The sequence below is a fragment of the Lolium perenne genome, chromosome 2 (assembly GCF_019359855.2).
Source record: "Lolium perenne isolate Kyuss_39 chromosome 2, Kyuss_2.0, whole genome shotgun sequence".
NCBI classification, from domain to species: domain Eukaryota; kingdom Viridiplantae; phylum Streptophyta; class Magnoliopsida; order Poales; family Poaceae; genus Lolium; species Lolium perenne.
This window is the reverse complement of record NC_067245.2, coordinates 230,479,347-230,503,645: the sequence shown is the minus strand read 5'-3', so window position 1 is coordinate 230,503,645 and position 24,299 is coordinate 230,479,347. Positions and strand designations below refer to the sequence as shown.

Sequence of the window (24,299 nt, the reverse complement as noted above, 5' to 3'; positions counted from 1 at the left end):
GGAGATGACGTGCACCGCCGAGGTGTCGCTGGACGCGGTGGGCGCGCCCGGGGCGCCGCCCACGCCTACGCCGCCGCTTGACTTCCCTTACATCTGCAACATGATTGTCAAGACCTCCTTCAGGAGGTAATGCTCTCCATCCAACCCCCATTTTTCCCACCTATTTATATTTCATGAAGTAGAATAAATACGGAGTACGTAGATAGATGGTGTGTATATAGTCGATTGTGAAGGGGTTCCTTGGAAGTATGAGCTATGGAGCGCTTGAATAAACTTTTCTTTTGTCTAATTTTCACATGTACAAAAAAGCAGGATACGACATTGTTCAGACCGACAGTATTTTTGTTTGGCTGAGTCTCCAAAAGCGCAAGCACTTGATGCGCAAGGAGTTACCGCAAGTTTCTGTTGGCAGTGAGTGTACAACAATAGAATTTGATGATAACATTTTGACAGGCTGAACATGCAATAGCGCCATCAGGTACACATGAGTTAACTCTTATGTATAAATCTATGCTTCTATTTCAACGCTAATTGCCGTGTGCATTTTTTTTGCAAATTCATGCTGGAATTGTGGGCATTTGGCCTTTGACCCATGGCCCGTTATCAAATTCTGAAACTCACATGGCCCATTCCAATAATCAGTGGCAACACTACTGGGGGCTAAAGTTTAGTCTCACATTGCTAGTTGGGAGAGAGTTTGAGTGGTATATAAGGTGGGCTGTTCTAGTCCTAGTAAGTGAGTGAGAAGAGAGAGAGCCCTCGCGCACACCTCCTCCTCCTCCGCCGCCCGCCTCGCCTCGCCTCGTCACGACACGTCATTAACGGGAATCTCGCCGAGCCGAGGTTATCTTTTTGCTGTTTGGGAAATTAATTGTGTAATCAATTTCGAGTCATTAACGGACGCGTTACTCAGCCGTTTTGCCTTCCGGTTTTTCTGGATCGTGGCTGTGCCGACTCGGACGTGGGCTGCGTCCCACGACCTTCCCGAACCGCACTATATAAGCGCGGACGCCAACCCTAGTATGTACCAGACGCATATGCGATTACATGTTTCCAGTTCATTGCGCCGCCGCCTTCGTCTTCCTCATCCCGTCCGTTGGCGTGCACCGACTGCCGGGACAGTAGGCCTTCGGAACCCTGCCTCTCGTGAACCTGTACGGGTGAGGGGCAATCAGGTTTTTGGGGAGCGCTCCGGCGCGACTACTGGCATCACGACGTCGTCATCGGACGACGAGTTCCTCCACACCGACAACTTCTTCCCGGACCTCAGCGACTTCTTCGACAACCTCAACATGGGCGACAACGACGCTGCTGCGAACTATGTGATCTTGTCGTTTCTCTTTCAGTTTCTGTTAGAGTTCCTTCTTCTAGTTTATGTGGTAGATGCGATCGGTTTATCTTGTTTAGACGTGATCCGTTCATCTATCTTACTAGTCTACACGATTAGTTTATTTGTTATTTTCTTAGTCATGATTTATCAATTACTTGTACGGATTATTTCATATGGATATTTGCTTATATATTCTACAATCCAAAAACCTGATTTTAGGCAAATCAATTCAAGCAGCGTTGCTGCCGCTACTCGACCTCCCCTCTTTGATGGTCTGCATTACAAGAGGTGGCGCACAAAGGCAGTTCTATGGTTTACAAACCTAGGCTGTTTTAGCGCCACAGATGCTAGACCTGAGGGGCCTCTTTCTGCAGAGGAGCAGGAAAAGTTTGAGAAGGTCGACGCCATGTTTAAGGCGGTCTTGTTCAGCATTCTTGGGGACAACATTGTTGACCCGTACATGGCTTTCGACCATGGTAAAGATGCGTGGGATGCACTCGAGGCTAATTTTGAGGTCTCAGACGCTGGCACTGAATTGTATGTCATGGAGCAATACTATGACTACAGGATGACTAATGAGCGCTCTGTGGTTGAGCAGGCTCATGAGATTCAGTCACTTGCCAAAGAACTCGAGCAGTTTAAGTGTACCTTACCGGACAAATTTGTGGCCGGTGGCATTATTGCCAAGCTTCCTCCTTCGTGGAGGAACTTTGCTACATCTCTGAAACATAAGAGACAAGAGTTTTCCGTTTCGGATCTCATTGGCTCGCTTCATGTGGAAGAGAAGGCGAGAGCAAAGGACACACGCGCTCGTAGTTTTGAGGGAGGTTCTAGTGCCAATGTGGTACAGAAGAAAAACTTCCAATCCCACAAGTCTAAGAATAAGAACAATGGAAAAGGCAAGTTTGACGAGAAGAACAAAGCCTCTAACTCAACCAACTTCAAGAGGAAGACTCCTTATAAGAAGAAAGGGAACTGCCATGTTTGTGGCGCTCCTGGACATTGGGCTCCTGATTGCCCAGAACGCCATGATCGGCGTGGGAACAGCGGCAAGTCCGCAAATGTTGTTATTGGTGTTGATACTGAGATGAAGGACGCTGGGTACGGTATTTCTCCTACTGTCCTTTCAGTATGTAATTCTCCTTATTGGTGGATAGACACCGGAGCCAATACACATGTATGTTCTGATGTCTCTATGTTTTCTTCTTATCAGGTCGCAAGGACTTGCTCCGTGCTGATGGGAAACGGCTCACGTGCTTCTGTTCTTGGTGTTGGTACGGTGGATCTGAAGTTTACTTCGGGAAAGACCATCCAGCTGAAGAATGTGCAGCACGTTCCCTCCATTAATAAGAATCTCGTTAGCGGATCGCTTTTATGTCGAGATGGTTTTAAGTTGGTTTTTGAGTCCAATAAAGTTGTAATTTCCAAGTATGGACAATTTGTTGGAAAGGGTTATGTGTGCGGAGGCTTGTTCCGCTTATCTCTGTCAGACATATGTACTCAAATTATTAATCATGTTTGCAATGATAGTGAGTCCGATATTTGGCATTCACGACTTTGTCATATTAATTTTGGGTGCATGACGCGGCTAGCGAATATGAATATAATTCCGAAATTTGCTATTGTCAAGAAATCCAAGTGCCAAGTATGTGTGCAAGCTAAGCAACCACGTAAGTCTCACAAGACTGCGGAGGCAAGAGACTTGGCACCGCTGGAGCTTATATATTCGGATCTTTGTGAAATGAATGGTGAATTGACAAAAGGAGGGAAAAGATACTTCATGACTTTAATTGATGACTCTACTCGATATTATTATGTGTACCTCCTGAAATCTAAAGATGAAGCCCTCAATTACTTCAAAATCTTTAAAGCTGAAGCAGAAAACCAACTTGATCGAAAGATCAAGCGGCTAAGATCTGATCGTGGTGGAGAGTATTTTTCCAATGAGTTTGATTCTTTTTGTGCGGAACATGGTATTATCCATGAGAGGACGCCTCCCTACTCACCTCAGTCAAATGGGGTGGCCGAAAGAAAGAACCGTACTCTAACTGATTTGGTTAACGCCATGTTAGACACATCGGGTCTATCCAAGGCATGGTGGGGGGAGGCGATATTGACTGCATGTCATGTCCTAAACCGTGTTCCCACAAAGAACAAAACCATTACCCCGTTTGAGGAATGGGAAAGGAAAAGGTTGAAACCCTCTTACCTACGAACTTGGGGCTGTATGGCGAAAGTAAATGTGCCAATACCCAAGAAGCGCAAGCTTGGACCAAAAACCGTGGATTGTGTTCTTCTGGGATATGCTTTTCATAGCATTGGCTATAGATTTTTGATAGTAAAATCTGAGGTACCCGACATGCATGTTGGTACAATTATGGAGTCGAATGATGCGACTTTCTTTGAGGACATCTTTCCTATGAAAGAAACGTCTAGCTCATCAATTCAGGAGATGCCCAGTTCATCTACTCAGGAATTATTTCCTGAACCTACCATGGCTATAGAACACTTTGATAATCCTGTGGAGGATGACAATGAAGCTCCCAGAAGGAGCAAGAGACAGAGGACTGCAAAGTCCTTTGGACATGATTTAATTGTGTACCTCGTGGATGATACTCCCACTTCTATTTCAGAAGCTTATGCATCTCAGGATGCTGACTACTGGAAGGAAGCAGTCCGTAGCGAGATGGATTCCATCTTAGCCAATGGAACTTGGGAGGTTACTGATCGTCCTTATGGGTGCAAACCTGTAGGATGTAAATGGGTGTTCAAGAAAAAGCTTAGACCTGATGGTACTATTGAAAAGTACAAGGCACGTCTTGTGGCCAAGGGTTATACCCAGAAAGAAGGTGAAGATTTCTTTGATACATACTCACCTGTTGCCAGATTGACCACCATTCGAGTGCTACTATCCTTGGCTGCCTCACATGGTCTTCTCGTTCATCAACTGGATGTTAAGACTGCTTTCCTAAATGGAGAGCTTGAAGAGGAAATTTATATGGAGCAGCCTGATGGATTTGTAGTAGATGGTCAAGAAGGAAAGGTGTGTAAATTATTGAAGTCTTTGTATGGGCTTAAGCAAGCACCTAAGCAGTGGCATGAGAAGTTTGAAAGAACTTTAACCGCTGAAGGTTTCGTTGTAAACGAAGCTGACAAGTGTGTATACTATCGCCATGGTGGGGGCGAGGGAGTTATTCTTTGTCTCTATGTCGATGACATATTGATATTCGGGACCAGCCTTACTGTGATTAAGGAGGTCAAGGAGTTCCTATCTCGTTGTTTTGAGATGAAGGACTTGGGAGTAGCTGATGTGATCTTAAACATCAAGCTGCTGAAGGATGACGATGGTGGGATTACATTGCTTCAGTCCCACTATGTGGAAAAGATCCTGAGTCGCTTCGGGTATAACGACTGCAAATCTTCTCCAACGCCTTATGATCCTAGTGTGATAATTCGTAAGAATAAAAGAGTTGCTAGAGATCAATTGCGATATTCGCAGATCATTGGCTCGCTTATGTATTTAGCCAGCGCCACGAGGCCTGATATCTCCTTTGCTGTAAGTAAACTCAGCCGTTTTGTGTCTAGACCTGGAGATGTTCATTGGCATGCTCTTGAGAGAGTTTTGCGCTATTTGAAAGGTACTGCGAGTTATGGCATTCACTATACTGGGTATCCAAGGGTACTTGAGGGTTATAGTGATGCAAATTGGATATCTGATGCTGATGAGACTAAGGCCACAAGTGGTTATTTGTTTACACTTGGAGGTGGCGCTATTTCCTGGAAGTCTTGCAAGCATACCATCATTATGAGGTCAACTATGGAAGCAGAACTCACAGCATTAGACACAGCCACTGTTGAAGCAGAGTGGCTTCGTGAGCTTTTGATGGACTTACCTGTGGTTGAGAAACCAATACCCGCTATTCCTATGAACTGTGATAATCAAACTGTGATCGTCAAAGTAAACAGTTCTAAGGATAATATGAAGTCATCAAGGCATGTGAAGAGGAGACTGAAAACTGTCAGGAAAATGAGAAACTCCGGAGTTATAGCGTTGGATTACATCCATACGTCTAGAAACCTGGCAGACCCCTTCACAAAGGGACTATCACGAAATGTGATAGAAAATGCATCGAGGGAGATGGGTACGAGACCCACACTATGAGCTGCCCATGGTGGTAACCCACTCTATGTGATCGGAGATCCCGTGAATTAGAACTGGGATACAAGCTATTGGTCAGCTGAGAGGAGAGTATATATCCCTATAGCAATTTTACCACTCCGTAAGATGCAATACTCTCCTAATCTGCATGGTAGGTTGATAATTATCTTAATGTGTTCTAAGTGGCTTATTTTAGCAGAGATATTGTCCTGCAGAACATCTTTGAAGAACACACCTATATGAGTCTGATTGTTAAACGTCGCAATCTATGAGAGTTGGGTGCTCTCTAGTAAACTCATGAAAGGCCCTGGAGTATGACGTATAAGCTCCAAACCGCGAGGAAGCCTCGCGGCAGCCTAGTATCGGTCTAGGCTTTGTATGAAGCTAGTGTGTAGAAAACTTGTAGTTCAAGGCATAGTCCACTATCCAAGTTGCAATCTAGTGTAATATGAAGCTTTAAGTGGAAGTTCAACTTAACAGTCTCCACGACATACCGGTATATAAAACAATGTTCTGAAAACTTACTGATGAGGTGTGCCAATGAGAGTTTGTGGGGGATTGCTGGAATTTTGGGCATTTGGCCTTTGACCCATGGCCCATTATCAAATTCTGAAACTCACATGGCCCATTCCAATAATCAGTGGCAACACTAGTGGGGGCTAAAGTTTAGTCTCACATTGCTAGTTGGGAGAGAGTTGGAGTGGTATATAAGGTGGGCTGTTCTAGTCCTAGTAAATGAGTGAGAAGAGAGAGAGCCCTCGCGCACTCCTCCTCCTCCGCCGCCCGCCTCGCCTCGCCTCGTCACGACACGTCACGACGCGCCGCGGGTTGCGGGAATCTCGCCGAGCCGAGGTTATCTTTTTGCTGTTTGGGAAATTAATTGTGTAATCAATTTCGAGTCATTAACGGACGCGTTACTCAGCCGTTTTGCCTTCCGGTTTTTCTGGATCGTGGCTGTGCCGACTCGGACGTGGGCTGCGTCCCACGACCTTCCCGAACCACACTATATAAGCGCGGACGCCAACCCTAGTCTGTACCAGACGCATATGCGACTACCTGTTTCCAGTTCATTGCGCCGCCGCCTTCGTCTTCCTCATCCCGTCCGTCGGCGTGCACCGACTGCCGGGACAGTAGGCCTCCGGAACCCTGCCTCTCGTGAACCTGTACGGGTGAGGGGCAATCAGGTTTTTGGGGAGCGCTCCGGCGCGACTACTGGCATCACGACGTCGTCATCGGACGACGAGTTCCTCCACACCGACAACTTCTTCCCGGACCTCAGCGACTTCTTCGACAACCTCAACATGGGCGACAACGACGCTGCTGCGAAGTATGTGATCTTGTCGTTTCTCTTTCAGTTTCTGTTAGAGTTCCTTCTTCTAGTTTATGTGGTAGATGCGATGGTTTATCTTGTTTAGACGTGATCCGTTCATCTATCTTACTAGTCTACACGATTAGTTTATTTGTTATTTTCTTAGTCATGATTTATCAATTACTTGTACGGATTATTTCATATGGATATTTGCTTATATATTCTACAATTCATGTGCATATGTACTATTGTATTGTCCTTATCAACTGCTATCGTAAAATGATTCTCAAGGAGATACGTTCACTACTTTTTTTAACAATTGTTTAGTTGCTCACGAATCTAAGTACTTTGGAACATTTCTTGACTTATGGTATAACTAATGTGCTCACTGATCAGAAGTGGTAACGTACATAGCTCTGCTGGTTTGAAAAAACTGGTCAAGAAATGAGTTAACGAAGTGTGGGTTCAAGTAGATTTTCTGGTTCTTTCCTTTGTAATCTTTCAAGTTTCAACATACATAACTCTACTGATCATGAGTAGCAGTCATCACAGTACACAAATATCATCTTTCTGCACCAAACCAAAACTGTTGCAAAGGAGAGAGAAATGTGTTTTAATTTTGACATTGTACAAAAAAGAATGAAAATAGGGACTCTCTGGTGTTTTACGGACTAGCAGAAGTCCCTGCGTCATTGCTCTTCCAAGTTTTTCCTATATTTGGTAAGCACAGCAAGTAATAACTCATTCCATGTATCAATTGGTCCTGGCAGGCACCAGTGCGAACAGTCACTGTAACCCTTCATCCACTGGTTGTCCCAATGGAGCCCTGGGTGTCCATCTGGTCTCATAGACATAGCTTTGGTTATATCTAAAATCTCTATATTCATCCCTCGCTTGCGGTTATTCTCCTTCTGTGCCCTGTTGGCTTCCTCAACCTGAACGTTTCTTATTTCCAATTCACCTGTACCAGTCATCGCTGTTCCTTCTCCCACTGGTTCAGTTCTGTTGCATGTTCCTCCAGTATTCCAGTCTCCATTTTCAAAGTGTGCCGTTGTTGCTGTCCTTACCACTGTTAACTGAAGTCTGGACTCTTGGTGGTTGTCCAAGTTACTTAGAGCCGTCCTAAATGCCCTTTGAATAACTGAAATGACGCTGAAATTTGTGATGTTATCCTCTGAGCAATATATGCAACCGATGAGTTTCCCTTCTTCATAGAGATAATTTTTTCTGAAGAACCAGCGTGAACCAGATACAACTAAGATATTAATCTCATGTAAGTTTGCAGCTAATCTTGCATCAAGTTTATCTAAGTGCATGTCATGTGATTGGAGTAATGTGCCATTGATCTCTCTTTGAGATTCTTCTACTAGAAATTTGGTCCACAGTGCCATGAGAGTGAAGTTATGAGATCTGAAGTGCCATGTGATGAATTTATCTTCAGTGTCGCTGTGAACTTTTATTGGAACTTCTACCTGCATAAGTTTGTACAATAAGTGTCAGATCTACTTACACTAATAGGATAAATGTTTCTAGATTTCTAGGTAAGTAAACGAATTATATGCGCCACAGTATAGCCATTAGATTGTACTACCTCTGATCAGTTTTAATCAACGCGGGCACCACGCATGCATGCACTGAACTAACTCTGCGTCGATTAAAAGCGAACGGAGGGAGTAACTGGTAAGGATTTTTAGCATTCAGTGGTTGATAATTTAAAATTGTTCTTCTCACATAAAAACCATAAAAGTAAGAAGGTCTAATGCCCCAAATGGCTTAATGTTATGCGATTTCAGCTTAGCATGTACATAAATTAACACTTTGAGCTGCTTCAGCCCATTATAGGTTCTAAATATTTCGAACAAATGAATGAAAACATAAATATATGTGAATGTTCAGATTAGCTCATTGACGTTATGAAGGTTCCAGCAGATCTGTGATGCCCGGTTAAGATCTTTATTACCTTAACCAATAGCTTCTTACTTCCTGGCAATATCAGGGATATTTTGGACTTCCTGTCCCTCTGTGGTTTTGCCAAATAATGCCTGCCTGCTGGATCCATGTATATGAACAGAAATTTTATAGTAAACTAAACTATAAGTAAGTTAATGTCGGGGTCTGTAGTTAGAAGTGATATAGGCATTGCTAAACTTAGGCTGCATGCATCATCTTGATGCAGAGGCAGGGATAATAAAGCTTCCATTATCGAAAAAATGGCATTGCTAAACACTGCTTACTCACCTGAGACAATAAACAGAGGAGTGACTCCATCTGGTTCCGTCCCATTGAATCCCCGGCGAAAGCCAATGTCTTCCCTTGGACAATATTTAAGAATAGTTGGGGTTCAAACCTTGCCATATCACAGCCATGCGGCATCCACCTCCAGTTTACATAGTCCATTTGCTTTCCATACTTCCCACAATTCTTTGAATCTGGCATCGTCGGGCATGTCATGTTATTGTAGATGGGGCCTCTCAAATCCCTTATCCATGTGCCATTGAACAGCTTGCAGTTGCCATTGTCTTCGTGACCTAAAGAAAAGCAAAATAAACATGAATTTCTTGGAAATGAATATTTGCCATGCTTGATACCATTCAAACCCCTAGCACTTATCTTCTATAACATTGTCAAGGTAATGCGACTCTTTGAGGGTTCAGATTTTGGAGACAAAAGCTATCCTTTATGTTGTTTTCTCCATCCATAAATACATGGCCACTTTCTGTTGTCTTAAGTCAAACCTATTTAGCTTTGACCAAATTAGTAGAAATTTTTATCAACATTTGCAGTACCCAAATCAATGTCACCATATATATCATTAAATATTTTTCATGATTTATTTATTTTGTAATGTAGATGCTGATATCTTTTTCAGTTAACTTGGTCAAACCTAAATAGCTTTGTCTAAGGCAAGAGAAAATTGCATTGTATATAGATGAAAAAGGAGTATTTGTTTTGGTACTTTGTCTTCTTATGTTTTAGAGATTTGTTTCTTTTGTTTCTTTTCCTTTGCATAAACTAATCGGATGAGCACCACATTGCAAGAACTGAGAAAAACCCTATAAAATACACTACATATATGATATATCATCTGAGAAGTGATATGTGGATCTAAAGAATTGACCAGGCTTGGTAACTGGTAATCATTTCAACTCACAAGCTTCCCTACTGTACTAGTTGAACTTAATAATATTGATATGGAACAGTGAGCTGGTATCTTATTATGCACTTTATTCATATTTCAAACTAAAATTAAAAAATAATTACAAATAAAAGGTAGTATCTCAACAAAAACTATTTGCTAAAAAGATATAGAGAAATCTGACACCAGGAGAAATCTTCGCAGTATTGCAGGAATTAGAACAAGTAACTAAACATTAGATAGAGAGCAAGGAGCATACCGGTTATGGCCGTTTGATGAGAAGTATGAGCTGAGCCATAGACAATCTGAATCTGCTCAGGATAGTAGTTTGAGAAAACAAGAACGAAGACCATTGTGCTTAGTAGTATCACTGCAAGTGTTGTTCTTCCACCGGGAAGTATTTGCCTTGGTTTCCTGATGGTGTTTGTGCCATAGAGATTTGGAGGAGTAATGCTTTCACTTTCGTTAGCCATTGCTAAGGCTACGTTGTATCACTGACTCACAGTAAGAACTAGCATGCCATAGCCATCTTATAGACTTTCGAGAAAGTACATGTGTGTGTGTGTGGGTGTGTGTTGGGGGGAGGCATAGCCAACTGTGCATATTTCTTTACTCTCTTCATGGTAAGTAAACTGTAATATTTTTTTCTTTTTTTCTCCCTGGAATCAATGGTTTAATATTTTAAGGCACCTCTGGTTCTCAACTCTTAATGACCTGTGGAAGAGTAACCTAATGAAGCAATCTCGATGACATTTTGTAGCCATTGTCCTCCGTGTTAACATTGTACTCCCTCCGTTCTCTATCAATTGACTCTGATTCAGTACAACTTTATACTAAATTAGAGTCAATTAAAAGAGAACGGATGGAGTAGGAGATTGACCCATTGAATCTTCTAGGCGCAGCTAGACCACAGTGCTGGCTCCAGAAAATTGTTTAAGTCTCGCTTACAAGTTAGGCCAAGATGCATATTTACTATGTAGCGGTAGTACTTGTAGTGTGCTACAGTGAATCCTATGTTCTGTTATCGTTCCGTCTTTGGTTTTCCTCTTCTGAAATCTGATCTTCCTATATGATACTCCCTGATGTGCTTTCATTGTATTGTTTTTGAGAGATTTCTTGTAGCCACTTCCTGAACGACAGAACGAGGGTGTGCTATCTTCTCCTCCTCGAAATAGGTTTTCGTCCCGCTATATTAATATAGCAACCAACCGATACAAGATAGCAAGCAACGCTGGGGCAAACAGCACATCAAGCCCAGAAGAGAGAAAATATAAAAGAAACTAATGCCGACACCGATAGATTGACGAAAAACGAAGATAGCCCGCAATCGCTGCGCCCTCCGGGAAGTCCCACCGCTTCCTAGCACATCGAGTCATCGCATACGAAGCAACACCTTCAACAAGGCGGCGACGATGACGTCGCTGCTGCCCGGACTCGTCCTAGGGTTTCCCCCCGTATGTGGAGAGGATAGGGTAGGGGTACCCCTGACGCCCTTCAGGAAGGAAAGACGACACCCGCAGGCGTTGCCGCGTCGGCGTCGAACAAGCCGACAGGGATTTCTCCTGATCCCCAAACCACCATCACCTCAGACAACTCGAAGCGCTCCACCCAACTGCCACCAACCAGCATGCGCCACCACGATCACGAAGCCATCCTCGCCGTCGCACTGTGGTCCCAGACACGAGGCCTCGAGGAAAGAAGGGGCACAACAGGGTCAGGGGAAGCAGCACCGCCGCCGCGAGGGAGGGAACATCCTCCACCGCCATCGCGGTAGCAGACCGGACGTGCCAGCAGAAACACACCGAGCCCCTACTGGCCCGTAAAGTTTCCGCCGCCACGCTGCAGCTGGCCGGCGAGCAACGCCGCCACCACCCATCCCCGCCGATGCCCCACTTCCACCTCCAGGGAACAGCACCCGGACCTGAGGCAGCCCACCCCAACCCAGATGGGGCCCAAAGGGCCCAGATCTGGGCCGGGAGGGCCCGGCAGCCAGCCGCCCGCCTGCGACCTCGCTGCCCCGCCGCCAGGCCACCTCGCTGCCCCGCCGCCAAGGAGCAGCGCCTCCGCCTCGAGAGCCACCCGGCCGCGCCGGACCAGTACCTAGCCTAGGGACACCGCCGCGGACGCCGAGCGCCGCGCTCCTTGCCACGCGCGGGAATGGCCGGCCGCCGCCGCCGGCACCGCACGAGCAACGCCCGGCGGCACGCGCCGGCGGCGGCGGAGGGGAGGGGGAGGCGAAGGGAGGGCGGGCGGCGGCGCTAGGGTTTTCTCCCTCTCGCCCGCGCGGGGGGCGAGAGCGAGCCGAGCCGATCCACTATCGGTGTGTTATCTTCTCATAATCTGTGAAGGTTGCAGTCGCTTGTTCTTGCTTTGGTTGATCTCTTGCCGTTGGATTCACAGAGGATAGTTCAGATCTTCGGTATAAAGCATTTTTGGTAAACACTATATTCACGGACAGCCTACCACCAGTATTTTGTTGCTGTGCAGCATGTGCTCCTTTGACTTTGTTGAACAAAAGGGAGTGTGTAAACTCCTGGCGGAGTGGCGACTGGCGACAGTTTTGCAGGTGAGCTGCCCCGGCCACTAGTATATTATCTACACTGCTCTTGCGTACTACAATCTCTGTTTTGACTATCTCAAGGCAGCATCAATTCCCAACGTCGTGACAGTAAGTTTTATCTAGATTAGACAGCCTTATCTCGAGATATCTGCAAGTTCTAGTACACAGATTAGCGTTGGAGGTTGCAATAATTTGAAGCGCAGGTTGCAATAATTTGAAGCGCAGATTAGCGTTGGAGCTCAGAGACTGGCGGCGAGGACGGCGATCGATTTTGACGAAGGTATGAGATCTCCTTTCTCTCGACCTTTGGGCAAATCTCCAAAAATCAAAGAAAGGCCAGTTCTTGAGCCTTCGGTGTTTCATGACGACAGTTTGCAAGGCTGGACGGTTGTCCGTCGGCGACGTTGGTCGCCGGCGATACACAGGACAGTGCTTGATCCGATTTCTACGCAAATTTCAAATCCTGCCAGTATGGGTATTGTGAAACCGTGGGCCGAGGGTAATGGATGTGTGGCTCGTTGGGGCCCAGATACTATTGCCCATCGCGCCTTTGAGGCCAAAAAGATCACGAGACCTAAACAACATCGTTCGGTCCGAGTTGAGGTCGGAGGAGCCGTCGCTGGACGTTCTTTTCGGCATTTGTTAGGGTTTACGTGGGATCGTCTTCAGGCTGGGGCGGCGACACAGCACAGACTGTTTCGTCCCACGATGAACGGCGATGAAGGGCAGAATTTCAATCCGGGCCGCGGCGGCTTTAATCATGGGCGCGGCGGATTTCAGCAGCGCGGTGGTTATGGCGGCGCCGGGCGTGGTGCTTTTGCGGCGAGAGGCCGCCAAGGGCAGCGAGGCCGTGGAGGACAGGGCGCGGGTGCTGGCCAGGGCTTTGCTGGAGCTCATGGCAATCATTCTGGCGGCATGAATTCCTTCGGCAGGAATTTTGTGCGAGGAGAATCGAGTGGTGCAGGAGGTATGAATGCTGGCCAAGGTTTCAACAACGAAAATTGGGGGGCAGGCCCTATGAACTATCAAAGAGGTCCCCGGTATGGATATGGATATGGAGCAAACCAGAGATGGAGCAATGGTAGCAATGGCGTCCGTGGTGGCTTCCAAAACCGTGGTGCCACACAGGGAGGTGTAACACGGGGCGGCATCGACGCTGATCTATTGCAGCAGACGGTGCAGGCCGTCGTGGCGGCGGTGACAGCGGTACAGAAGGCGCCTGATGCTACGGCTGTCTCACAGGTGCAAGTGGTTGCGCCAGTGGTGAACAAGGAGGCTAGTTCGGAGACAGTGGTGCCGGTTGCGGCATCAATGGCGACACAGCAGCAAGAGGAGGCCGCTAGGAAAGTGGTAACTGATCAACTGAATATATCTGCAAAGGGGAAAGAGGATGAAGAGCAAGCGCCTTCAAAAAAGAAAAAGGAGGAGAAGACTGGATGTTTTAGGTGCAAACAACCAGGTCATTACATTGATGACTGCCCTAAGCCCTTTTGCGATCTATGTGAGTCAGTTAATCATATCACCTCTGCTTGTCATCTATTACATGCTCCTAAACCCACTGCGATTTTACATGGCTATGCAAATGAAGGGCTTATGTTTTTTGAGTTACCTTGTGGTGCTTTCAAAGCTAAGGTAGAGAATCCCAAATTAGCTAAAGTTACGGTTGATGGTAATGCTTTAACTATACCAGAGATTATTGATCAATTGAAGAAAATTGTTCCACATGAAAAATTTAATTGGGAGGTTTTCCATTTTAAGGACAACATTTTTAGGGTCAAGTTACCTAGTAAGCAAGAAGTTCAGAGGTTGAAGAACTTTGGTACCTACATTTGCACAGATAGAGAATCTTGTCTCTCTTTTGATATTTGGTCATCCATGGAAGCTCCTTTCTCTCTATTGCCAGAGGTTTGGGTCAGAGTTGCTGGTTTGCCATCTGATATGAGAACAGATTATTTATCTCTATGGGGGGTAGGTACTTTATTTGGGAAAACCCTTGATGTTGATATGGCTTTTACTCGCAAGAATAAGGTGCTTCGAATCAAAATTGGATGTTTGGATAGTAGATTAATTCCTGCCGATAGTGATGTTTTCATTAGACGGGGTTTTTTCAAATTAAAATTTGAAGTGGAGAATAGCCAAGAATCTCAAGAAGTTGACATGGTGGAAGGTAATAATGGAGATGATGGTAACAATGATGAGAAGGGTGGAGAAGAAAATACTGGTGGTTCTCATGATATGGACATGGACCCTAGGAAGAAAGTGACAAAGGATGCATCTACTAATAATGTGAATGGTGGTTCTAATGGGAATAATGGAGGTGATGGGATGCAAGAGCAAATTGAGCGGTTGGATGCGCTTCAAATTGGATCTTTGAATCTCAATATTACTCCTGCAGGTAGCCCTCCCATTGATCCAAATTTAAATTCTTTTGATTCATCCCCTTTTTATTTACACAGTGAACAAAATTTGCCGCATAATGACAAAATTAGCATTGATTTTCATACAGATTTGGATCAGGAGGGATCTGCATGGGGATTGTCGCCTTGCAGGTTCCTAGGTGGGGCTGTGCAGGCGCTTGCTGTGAGTGGCAGCAGTGCCCCTGTCGGCGCCTGCCCTGCTGGGACGCAGAAGACAGAGAAGTGCCGCAGTGGCCTATCGGTGCCTGGCACGGAGGCGATGCATGCTGATGGTCGCACTGGTTGCGAGGGACAGGACATACAGGCAAGCAGGAGCGAATTAGCAACCGACGCGTGGGCGAAGCACAGGAGAGAGGGACCTGCTAGTGGATTGCCGCTGCATGCTTCTGATGTTGCTGTCGGCCCTGTTATTCCGGCAGCAGGATTGTCTGCGGTCGCGGAGGAAGACTCTCACGTCGAAAGCGTGTGTGGCGAGGTGCAGAAGATACGGCAGTGCATGGCTGATCACTGCGCACCGACTGCTGCTCATAATCACACAATGATTGCCAATGATTGGCAATCTGTGGCCGCGTCTGAGGGATCTTCTGTGGCCGGTGCTGATGGTTTATGTGATTCAGGTTTGGTTTCAAAAAATTTAGGTTCGGATGATGTTATTTTTGATGAGCGCTATGCAGTTCCTAATTTATTTAATCAAGGCTTAAATGCTGAGAGTTTGTTTGCCTCAGGTAGTGCAAAAGGTAGTAAGGATGGCATGGTGGATGTGGTGCGGTTGGTTGAAACAAGTAAGCATGATGTTGGTGGTCGGGTTTCGATGGGGATGGCCTCATCTCCACGGAGAACTGGTAATGTTGTGCTTACAAATTTAACTACCAAGAATTCAGTTTCTTCGGCTTTAATTGAAACTGATACTCCATCCCATTATCCTTCTTTAGAAGAGGTTATTGCGTTTGGGGGTATCCAGAAGCCCACTGCTGGGGTACGATCGAGCACCAGGTTGGGTAGCCAGCCTAATGCTGATATGCCGATGATGGAGAAAGCAATGAAGCAAGCGCTGATAAAGGATGATGCACTCAATTCAGGTCAGTTTTCAGTCCCAAAGTATTCAATTATTAATATTTCGGATTCGGAGATTGCTAAAAGAGCCGATAGATTAGGGGTGTCTTTAGGAAAATCTCAGGTTGAGATAGGAAAGTCTATCCAGGGTATCAAGATGGTAGAGGAGGAGAGAATTTTAACCATCCTGAAGAAAAATGAGTGTGATATAGATAATAGAGAGGAAGGGCTGGAGACTCTTGTATTGTCAAAAGTATCCAACCTTAGTGAGGATTTATGTGAGGATGAGGATATCCCTTTGGATTTTGATGACCACCTAGATTATCTTAAACCAGTGGTCAAGGTAAAGAAAGCTAGACAGAGGAAAGTTTATGATACGAGCAATATTCGCAAAAGTACTAGAAAGAGAATTAAAAAGCAATATTAAGAATGCAGAATATAAAAGGAATAAACTGGAATCCTGGTGGTTTTGGTGATACTGCTAAGCATCTGTTTGTCAAGGAGGCAATTAGGGAACATAAATTAGATTTCATAGCCTTATTGGAGACTGGAAGATCTAATTTCTCCATTCCCTTTTTGAATCAATTAGCAGCGGGTTTCAATTTCTCTTGGTTTTGCTTACCTCCTCATGGTAGGTCGGGGGGTATTCTAGTGGGAATAAATTCCGATACACTACAGGTGTTAAAGGTAAGCACAGGAGATTTTTGCGTTAGGCTGCATATTAAGTGTAAGCGTGATGGGTTTGAATGGGTCCTCGTGCCTGTCTATGGGGCTGCCCAAGACGCGCATAAGGCAGAATTTTTGGCAGAATTAGTGCGAACTTGTGAATCTGAAACATTGCCTATGTTGGTAGGTGGTGATTTCAATATTATTCGCAAAAGAGAAGAAAAAAATAATGATAATTTCAAAGCGCATTGGCCCTTTGTTTTTAATGCTATAATTGAGCACTTAAATCTAAGGGAAATTGCTCTAACTGGAAGACAATACACATAGGCAAGTAGGAGAACAGAACCAACTTATGAAAAGCTAGATAGAGTTCTAGCTTCAATTTCTTGGGAACAAAAGTTTCCCTTAGTGACGGTAAGAGCGTTAACCAGAGCAGATTCTGATCATACTCCAATACTTATTGATTCAGGAGTGAAAGCACACCTGGGTAACCAAGCGAAATTCTCTTTTGAGCTACATTGGTTGCGTCAAGAAGGTTTTTTCGACATGGTAGTAAAGGAATGGAAATCAGTGGTTCGTGGTGCAAACCCAATGGAGGTGTGGTTGAATAAGTTAAGACATATTCGACGCTTTCTTAAGGGGTGGGCAAAAAATCAAAGCGGTAAGTACAAAAAAGAGAAAGAGCGTTTGATTTCGATTATTGAGAGACTTGACTTGAAAGCAGAAACGGTTAGTCTGAATGCTCTTGAACGGGAGGAGTTAAATAGGGCGAATGATAAGTTGAACAAATTAAGAAGAGAAGAAGAATCTAAATGGGCTCAAAGAGCGAAAGTTAAACATATTCAAGAAGGGGGGAATAATACGAGGTATTTTCACCTTATAGCAAATGGTAAACACAGAAGAAAGAAAATATTTCAGTTAGAGCAAGAAGAAGGGACTATTATTGGGGAGGATAACTTAAAAGTCTATATTACTGAATTCTATAAGAAATTGTTTGGAGCACCGGTGCCAAACAATATTTCTCTTGTTGAAGAGGAATTTCAGGATATAACCCAGATTTCTCCAATGGAGAATGAGATCTTGTCTGCTCCTTTTACTGAAAAGGAGGTGTTCGAGGCCATTTCTCAAATGGAGTTGAATAAAGCTCCTGGACCAGATGGTTTTCCAGCTGAGTTTTATCAAACGTTTTGGGAAGTTTTAAAGGATGATTTGATGGCATTGTTCTCCCAGTTTAGTGTTGGGGACCTGCCCCTTTATAAACTTAATTTTGGGGTTATCACCTTGTTACCTAAGAAGGAAAATGCGACTCAGATCCAACAATATAGACCTATTTGTTTACTGAATGTTTGCTTTAAGATTTTCACTAAAGTTGGGACTAATCGTATCTCGGGGATTGCCCCAAGAGTAATTAAACCAACTCAATCAGCTTTTATGCCAGGAAGGAATATTTTGGAAGGGGTAGTTATCCTTCATGAAACAATCCATGAACTACACACTAAGAAAATGGATGGGGTATTATTTAAAATTGATTTTGAGAAGGCATATGATAAGGTGAAATGGCCTTTTTTACAACAAACTTTGAGAATGAAAGGTTTTTCTCCAGAATGGGGTAGGATTGTACAACATTTTGTTCAAGGAGGTAGTGTTGGTGTCAAGGTAAATGATGATATTGGTCATTATTTTCAGACAAGGAAAGGTTTGAGGCAAGGGGACCCTTTATCCCCAATGCTTTTCAATATTGTAGTGGATATGCTTGCTATCTTAATTGAACGTGCAAAAGAAGATGGTCAGGTAGGAGGGTTAATTCCTCATTTAGTTGATGGAGGACTCTCTATATTACAGTATGCGGATGATACAATCCTATTCTTGGAACACGACCTTAGTAAAGCCGTCAATATGAAATTAATCTTGTGTCTCTTCGAAGAGCTGTCGGGTCTTAAGATTAATTTCCACAAAAGTGAGATTTTTTGTTTTGGAAAAGCAAAGGAGGAGGAGCTCCAATATAAACAGATCTTTGGATGTGATATTGGACAACTCCCCTTTAGATACTTGGGTATTCCAATCCATTACAAAAAACTAAGGAATTCAGATTGGTATCCGGTAGAGACCCGTTTTGAAGGTAAATTAGGATGCTGGAAAGGAAAGTTATTATCCTATGGTGATAGGTTAGTTCTTATCAATTCAGTGTTGACTAGTTTACCAATGTTTATGTTGTCTTTCCTACAAATACCTGTTGGGGTAAGGAAACGTTTAGACTTCTATAGATCTCGATTCTTTCGGCAGTCTGACGAAAACAAAAAGAAATATCGGCTTACAAAATGGAATATTGTATGTAGACCCAAAGATCAAGGAGGGTTAGGTATTGAGGTACTCGAAATCAAGAATAAATGTTTATTGAGTAAATGGCTTTTCAAACTTTTAAATGAGGACGGGGTGTGGCAAGAGTTGCTACATAACAAATATTTAACACATAAGACGTTATCGGAGGTTGAGGTTAAGCCTACTGATTCCCCCTTTTGGAAAGGATTGATGGTGGTCAAACAGGAGTTTTTTTCCAGGGGCTCTTTCAAAGTTGGGAATGGTAAGTCCATTCGCTTTTGGGAAGATGTCTGGTTAGGAAATACCTCTTTGGCCCAGCAATACCCGTCCTTGTATAATATTGTACATCATAAGAATGTTACTATTGCACACGTGCTTGGCCAATCACCTTTGCATATTACTTTTCGGAGGTTACTAAATGATAATAAGTGGACTTCGTGGATACAATTATGTAGAAGATTAATGATGATTAATTTGAACGATGAGGATGATCGTTTTGTTTGGAAGTTGACAGCTAATGGGTTGTTTTCTGTCAAGTCGATGTATGAAGATATTATGTGTGATCATACTCCCTACTTGAGAAAGTATTTGTGGAAGGTGAAAATACCGCTAAAGATTAAGATTTTTATGTGGTTCTTGAGTAATAAAGTGTTATTAACTAAGGATAATTTAGCGAAACGTCATTGGAATGGATGTACAAAATGTGTTTTCTGTGGGGAGCAGGAGACTATTCAACATCTGTTTATTGAATGTCCGCTAGCTAAAATCGTATGGCGTACGGTTACTTTTTCTTATGATCTTCCACCTCCAACCAATATTACTAATATGTTTGGTAATTGGTTAAATGGAGTAAATAGACAATCTAAGGCTTTTATCCGGATTGGGGTGTCTGCTTTATGTTGGTCTATTTGGAGGATTAGAAATGACATAATCTTTAATAATAAATCATCTTTTAACTTTTTGCAGGTTCTTCATATGGTCTCCCACTGGGTCCAACTCTGGGCTCTACTTTCCCCGGAGGGGCAGCGGGATGCCATGGTTTCTGGCTGCATACGGCTCCTGATGGTTGCTCAGGATATCTTGTGCCAGGCTGGTTGGCGTCATACTAGGAGGCTATGTTGATTTATAGTCTTAGTATGCTGGTTTATATCGATGATTGATTCTTGTATCGATCTTCGTTGATGTGTGCTTGTAAACGAATTGTGTTTTGAACTAAGTTTTAATAAAGGGCCGTGTGCATCGTCATGATGCAGAAGCCAGGGTTCACCCCCTTTTCGAAAAAAAAAGGTAGTACAAGACCTCCACGACCACGAGTTATCGTCTTCCATCTAGTGCAGTTTTTTTTTTTTTTTTTTTTGCGAAATCTAGTGCAGGGGTATTTGGGCTGCTTTTTGAATTTGCGATAGATCGTTGGCACATGTAATGGTGAGGTCTGGCCGTCTGGGCCATGTCACACAACGGCACCCATGTCCATTTTCAACCAATGGCAACCAGGTTCCCCAACCGTTTGTATCTTCTCCAATGGCCGCCTGGTTAAGTACATCGACAGGTGGGTTCCCAAGTGTCGGCCAGTCTCCGACGGCCAGCGGGTTCCCCAAGTATGGCGACCAGTGTTCCCTAAAGCACCACAACCTCTTCCTCCCCTCTGCATTTCCCTTCTTCCTCTCCCCGTGTCACCACTAACGCCATGGATTGGCGTTTGCTGTCGTTCTACGAGGCCACCGAGTTCGCCTAACACGACATCCTATTGCCACCGAAGGCAACAATACCGAAAAATGTGGCATCAGCTTGGGCGGGGTGCCCATGCCACTAGTCCCATCGGCAGGTACTTGGAGGCCAAGATCTAGTGGCGCATACTCAAGCTGCCATTCGAAAAGATGGCAAAACCACTCTACTCTTTCCACAACGAGTATTGGCCCACCCTCTTCCGTGAGGAGGTGCTCAACCCCTTCATGCATGGCCAAGTGTTGAGTCTAGAGGAAAAATGTCGTTGAGCGAGGTGATTCTGCCCAGCTGCGCCATCCAAAATGTCATCACCGCCATCCATCGTGAAGCATTCAATCCGACCCGAAGAGGACATCTAGGGTTAGTTAGTATAAATTAAAAAACTTTCTTTAAATTTATTTCAAATTGTACCACAATTTCCCTTACATTTGAAATTTTAGTGGAAATTGATGAGTTTGAGAGAGGATGGATTAGAAATGGTGGCTGCAGGTCGCCGTACAGGCCCGGGGCGGACACGCCGTGGACCAGCATTGATCTAGACACTATCCGTTTGTGTGTACTTTCAGCCCTAATTTTGGCTGAAAATGCGTTCAAACTAACGTCCACAAATCCTTTTGCGTTGTGCAGCTGGATCGTTCCCGCGCAGATCGAGTTGGCCGAGGTTCGCGCTCTCACGACCCACAGGTCATTAGCGAACCTGCTTATTTGTTTGGCGCGAGTTGTCCCTGTTCAGATCTTGATGAGATTCCTATCAGCGTGACGTCTTCCCCAGCACGCCTTGTAGCTCCCTCGTCCCCACAGCCGGGCAGTGCCCTCGCACGCTCTGCTCCCTGATCTCCTCTCCTCTCTCCTTCTGGAAGCCTCACGACTCCCCTCGCTGGAATGCAGCTCAGCGCTTGATACGCCCACCACTCAACGCTGTTCCCCCGGTCCTCTCGGTTGAGCTCACCAAATACGGTAGAAATCAAAATTGCCCGTTTACTCGTCGACTCAACGGGTCAAGCAAGCGACTCTGGACTCTGTAGGGGTGACAGAGGTGTGGCGCCCTGTGACTGTGAGCAGGGCAAATTAAGCCCATTTAGAGCATCTCCGCCTATACCTCCTAAATAGGCGCCATTAGTGTTTTACTGAGGGCGTCGACACCTGCTTCTAGTTTGGGGAGAGAGTGCACACATCGGCGACCTTGATAATTTTTTTAGTAGCTTTTAGAGTTTGAACTTGCACAAAAGACGTTAGATTTCGTTCGAATTCATACAAAATTTGCAAAATAAATACTACTAGATGGAAAAACTAAATCTAGTGGCTGAAGGCGCTGAAGTCGAGGGCACTATCGGCGCCATCGTTGTCCTTGTCGTCCGAGCTAAACTCGAAGTCCTCGGAGGAATCCTCCTCCTTCACAGCCGGGGCCAGTGCCAGAGTAGGACTAGGCCCATCGAGGTTGATGAAGTTGTTGTTGTTGATGAGCGTGTCGAGCTCCACCCTCTCTGGCAACGGCGAGACGTCAGAGCCGGCGTTCGACATGTGTCACCCGTGTGGGAGGCGGTTTTCTGGAGGCACGAGTAGGCGGGCTCGGTGAAACACCGCCACCTCATCGAGGTTGAGGCTGTGCGCCCTGTTTTCACCGATGTTGGTGCCGCTGCTGCCGACCTCGTGATTGTGCATCATGGCGGTGGAGAGGAGATGGCAGTAGCGGCTATGGTTTGTCCGAGGAGGAGAGCGATGAAACGGTACTGCCGTAACATTGAACGCTCTGGCGTGGGCCGAAAAACGGCGTACCTCGAATCGCTATTGCAGTCGCTACGAGGTGAGAGCTGGCGGAGACGTTCTTATTCGACTCGACGCCTCAAGCCAGCGGCTCTGGACTCTTGTAGGCGACTGCACTCGCACTGCCGCGGCCGCAGGCCCTTTACTACTGCTGGCCACGCCAAATGCGCCATGATCGGGAGCCAGCCTGGCGCATTGACCACGGCCACGGCCACCACCATACCACGCCTCCGGTCACTTATCGCAAGCCTGTAAAGCATAAACTCTCCTCACTTCACTCTATTTAACCATCACATCTGCCATTGCCAGCACTGCATCGCCACACTCACTCTCCACACCCTCTGTATCTCCATAGCTAAGAAAACTCGCTCCAGTGAGTCAGACGAACCATGGCGCTCGGCAGGGTCGCGGTGGCCGCCTTGGCGGTGTCTCTCCTCCTGCTCAGCACCATCAAGGCAAGCCGACACTCTACTTCTGCTTAAGCTCTCTCTTGCATTGCATACATGTCTGAAGATCATAATATCAGCTGCGCACTCTAACTGTATCTCAACACCTGGATCCGGGATGATCGATAGGCTGCTGACTACCCTCCCGCGGCCGCTCCTTCTCTCGGGCCCCCTCCTCACAAGATCGTCGACCCCATCAAAGGTGTGTATACCATGTACATTCTGCATCCAACTTCCAGATATCTGTATGTTAGTGTGGTCTGATGTTGCGCATAATGCTGATCTGTGCGAACGCAGACTGCGGCGACGCGTGCGACATCAGGTGCAGCGCCAACTCGCGCAAGAACATGTGCAGCCGGGCCTGCCTCAAGTGCTGCAGCGTCTGCCGCTGCGTGCCGGCGGGCACCGCCGGCAACAAGGAGACCTGCGGCAAGTGCTACACCGACTGGACCACGCACGGCAACAGGACCAAGTGCCCGTGATTGAACCTACCTCGATGGCATGCGTGTTCCTAATTGCCTTGCCGAAAGCCCCTCCTGCTTGTTCCATGTGTTTGTTTGATCGATCGGCCTACCTATCTTAGCTAGCTACCTTGTTCATGTGATCATGTCTTCTTCCTGTGGTTGTTTGGGTTGTTTTCTTGTGTACAAATGAGTGCCCCGTAGTTGAGTATTCTTCTCTTGTAAAACCCGTGTGGGGTTTGGTTTATGTGATCACTGATCTACAGAGCAGTACACGGTTTGGCGTCGTCCGCTTTACATGCTCCCATTTCTTAAGACGAGGCGGAAAATGTTGACGCTCCTTTGCCCTTGTCTCATCAGTCATACTACTGTACTATTGCTCACCAAAACTGAAAGAGTTGCTTCGACTCTATTCAGCTTCTTCCCCTTGATGACACGGATGATATGCATGCATAATGACATACCAAACCAAATTTATCAGGTGGGATCATGAGAAAATGAAGGCGTAGTTCTTAGCATTGTGATGGAAAATACAGGCGGTAAAGAAAGCCAGTTGAGTTATTACCCATCGGCAGCACTGCATGAGCAGAGTACACCGCTTGTCGCATGTGTTGTCGTGTTGCAAGTGCCGCATATATGCTTCTGTGCTTGCTTTTGCACGCAGCCGTGCATCGGTACTATCTTAGGCAAAAAAGCCATGGAATAGCATGGAGAAGATAAGATTATCGGAACACGGCAGATGGCACGCGCACGGGTACTACCTACGTAAGAGCAACACCAACCTCCACCAAGCCGTTCGGTAGTATCGGAACGCCATGGTTTTGGGTGGCGAGTTGGTGCTGTTCCGATAATCGGAACGGCTTGGTGAACCTCCACCAAGATTATCGGAATATGGCTTAAGATTATCTTCTAAGCAGGAATGGTCCTATGGGGTATGACTGTTGTCGCCATGGT

At 45.5% G+C, this 24,299-nt stretch overlaps 2 protein-coding genes across 2 annotated transcripts; one reads left to right on the top strand and one right to left on the bottom strand.

Moving 5' to 3' along the window:
- Nucleotides 1-7,458: 7,458 nt before the first annotated feature.
- Nucleotides 7,459-10,417, bottom strand: LOC127330488 (xyloglucan O-acetyltransferase 3-like). The gene is made up of 3 exons (XM_051356683.2): nt 10,194-10,417; nt 9,037-9,326; nt 7,459-8,270 (listed from the first exon to the last, which is right to left on the bottom strand). The coding sequence occupies exons 1-3, from the start codon at nt 10,405-10,407 to the stop codon at nt 7,488-7,490; spliced, it is 1,287 nt and encodes a 428-aa protein (XP_051212643.1). The 5' UTR covers nt 10,408-10,417; the 3' UTR covers nt 7,459-7,487.
- A 12,253-nt stretch (nt 10,418-22,670) lies between these two features.
- LOC127335170 (snakin-2) lies at nt 22,671-23,642 on the top strand. The gene is made up of 3 exons (XM_051361763.2): nt 22,671-22,893; nt 23,014-23,086; nt 23,182-23,642. The coding sequence occupies exons 1-3, from the start codon at nt 22,828-22,830 to the stop codon at nt 23,364-23,366; spliced, it is 324 nt and encodes a 107-aa protein (XP_051217723.1). The 5' UTR covers nt 22,671-22,827; the 3' UTR covers nt 23,367-23,642.
- The last annotated feature ends 657 nt before the right edge of the window (nt 23,643-24,299 follow it).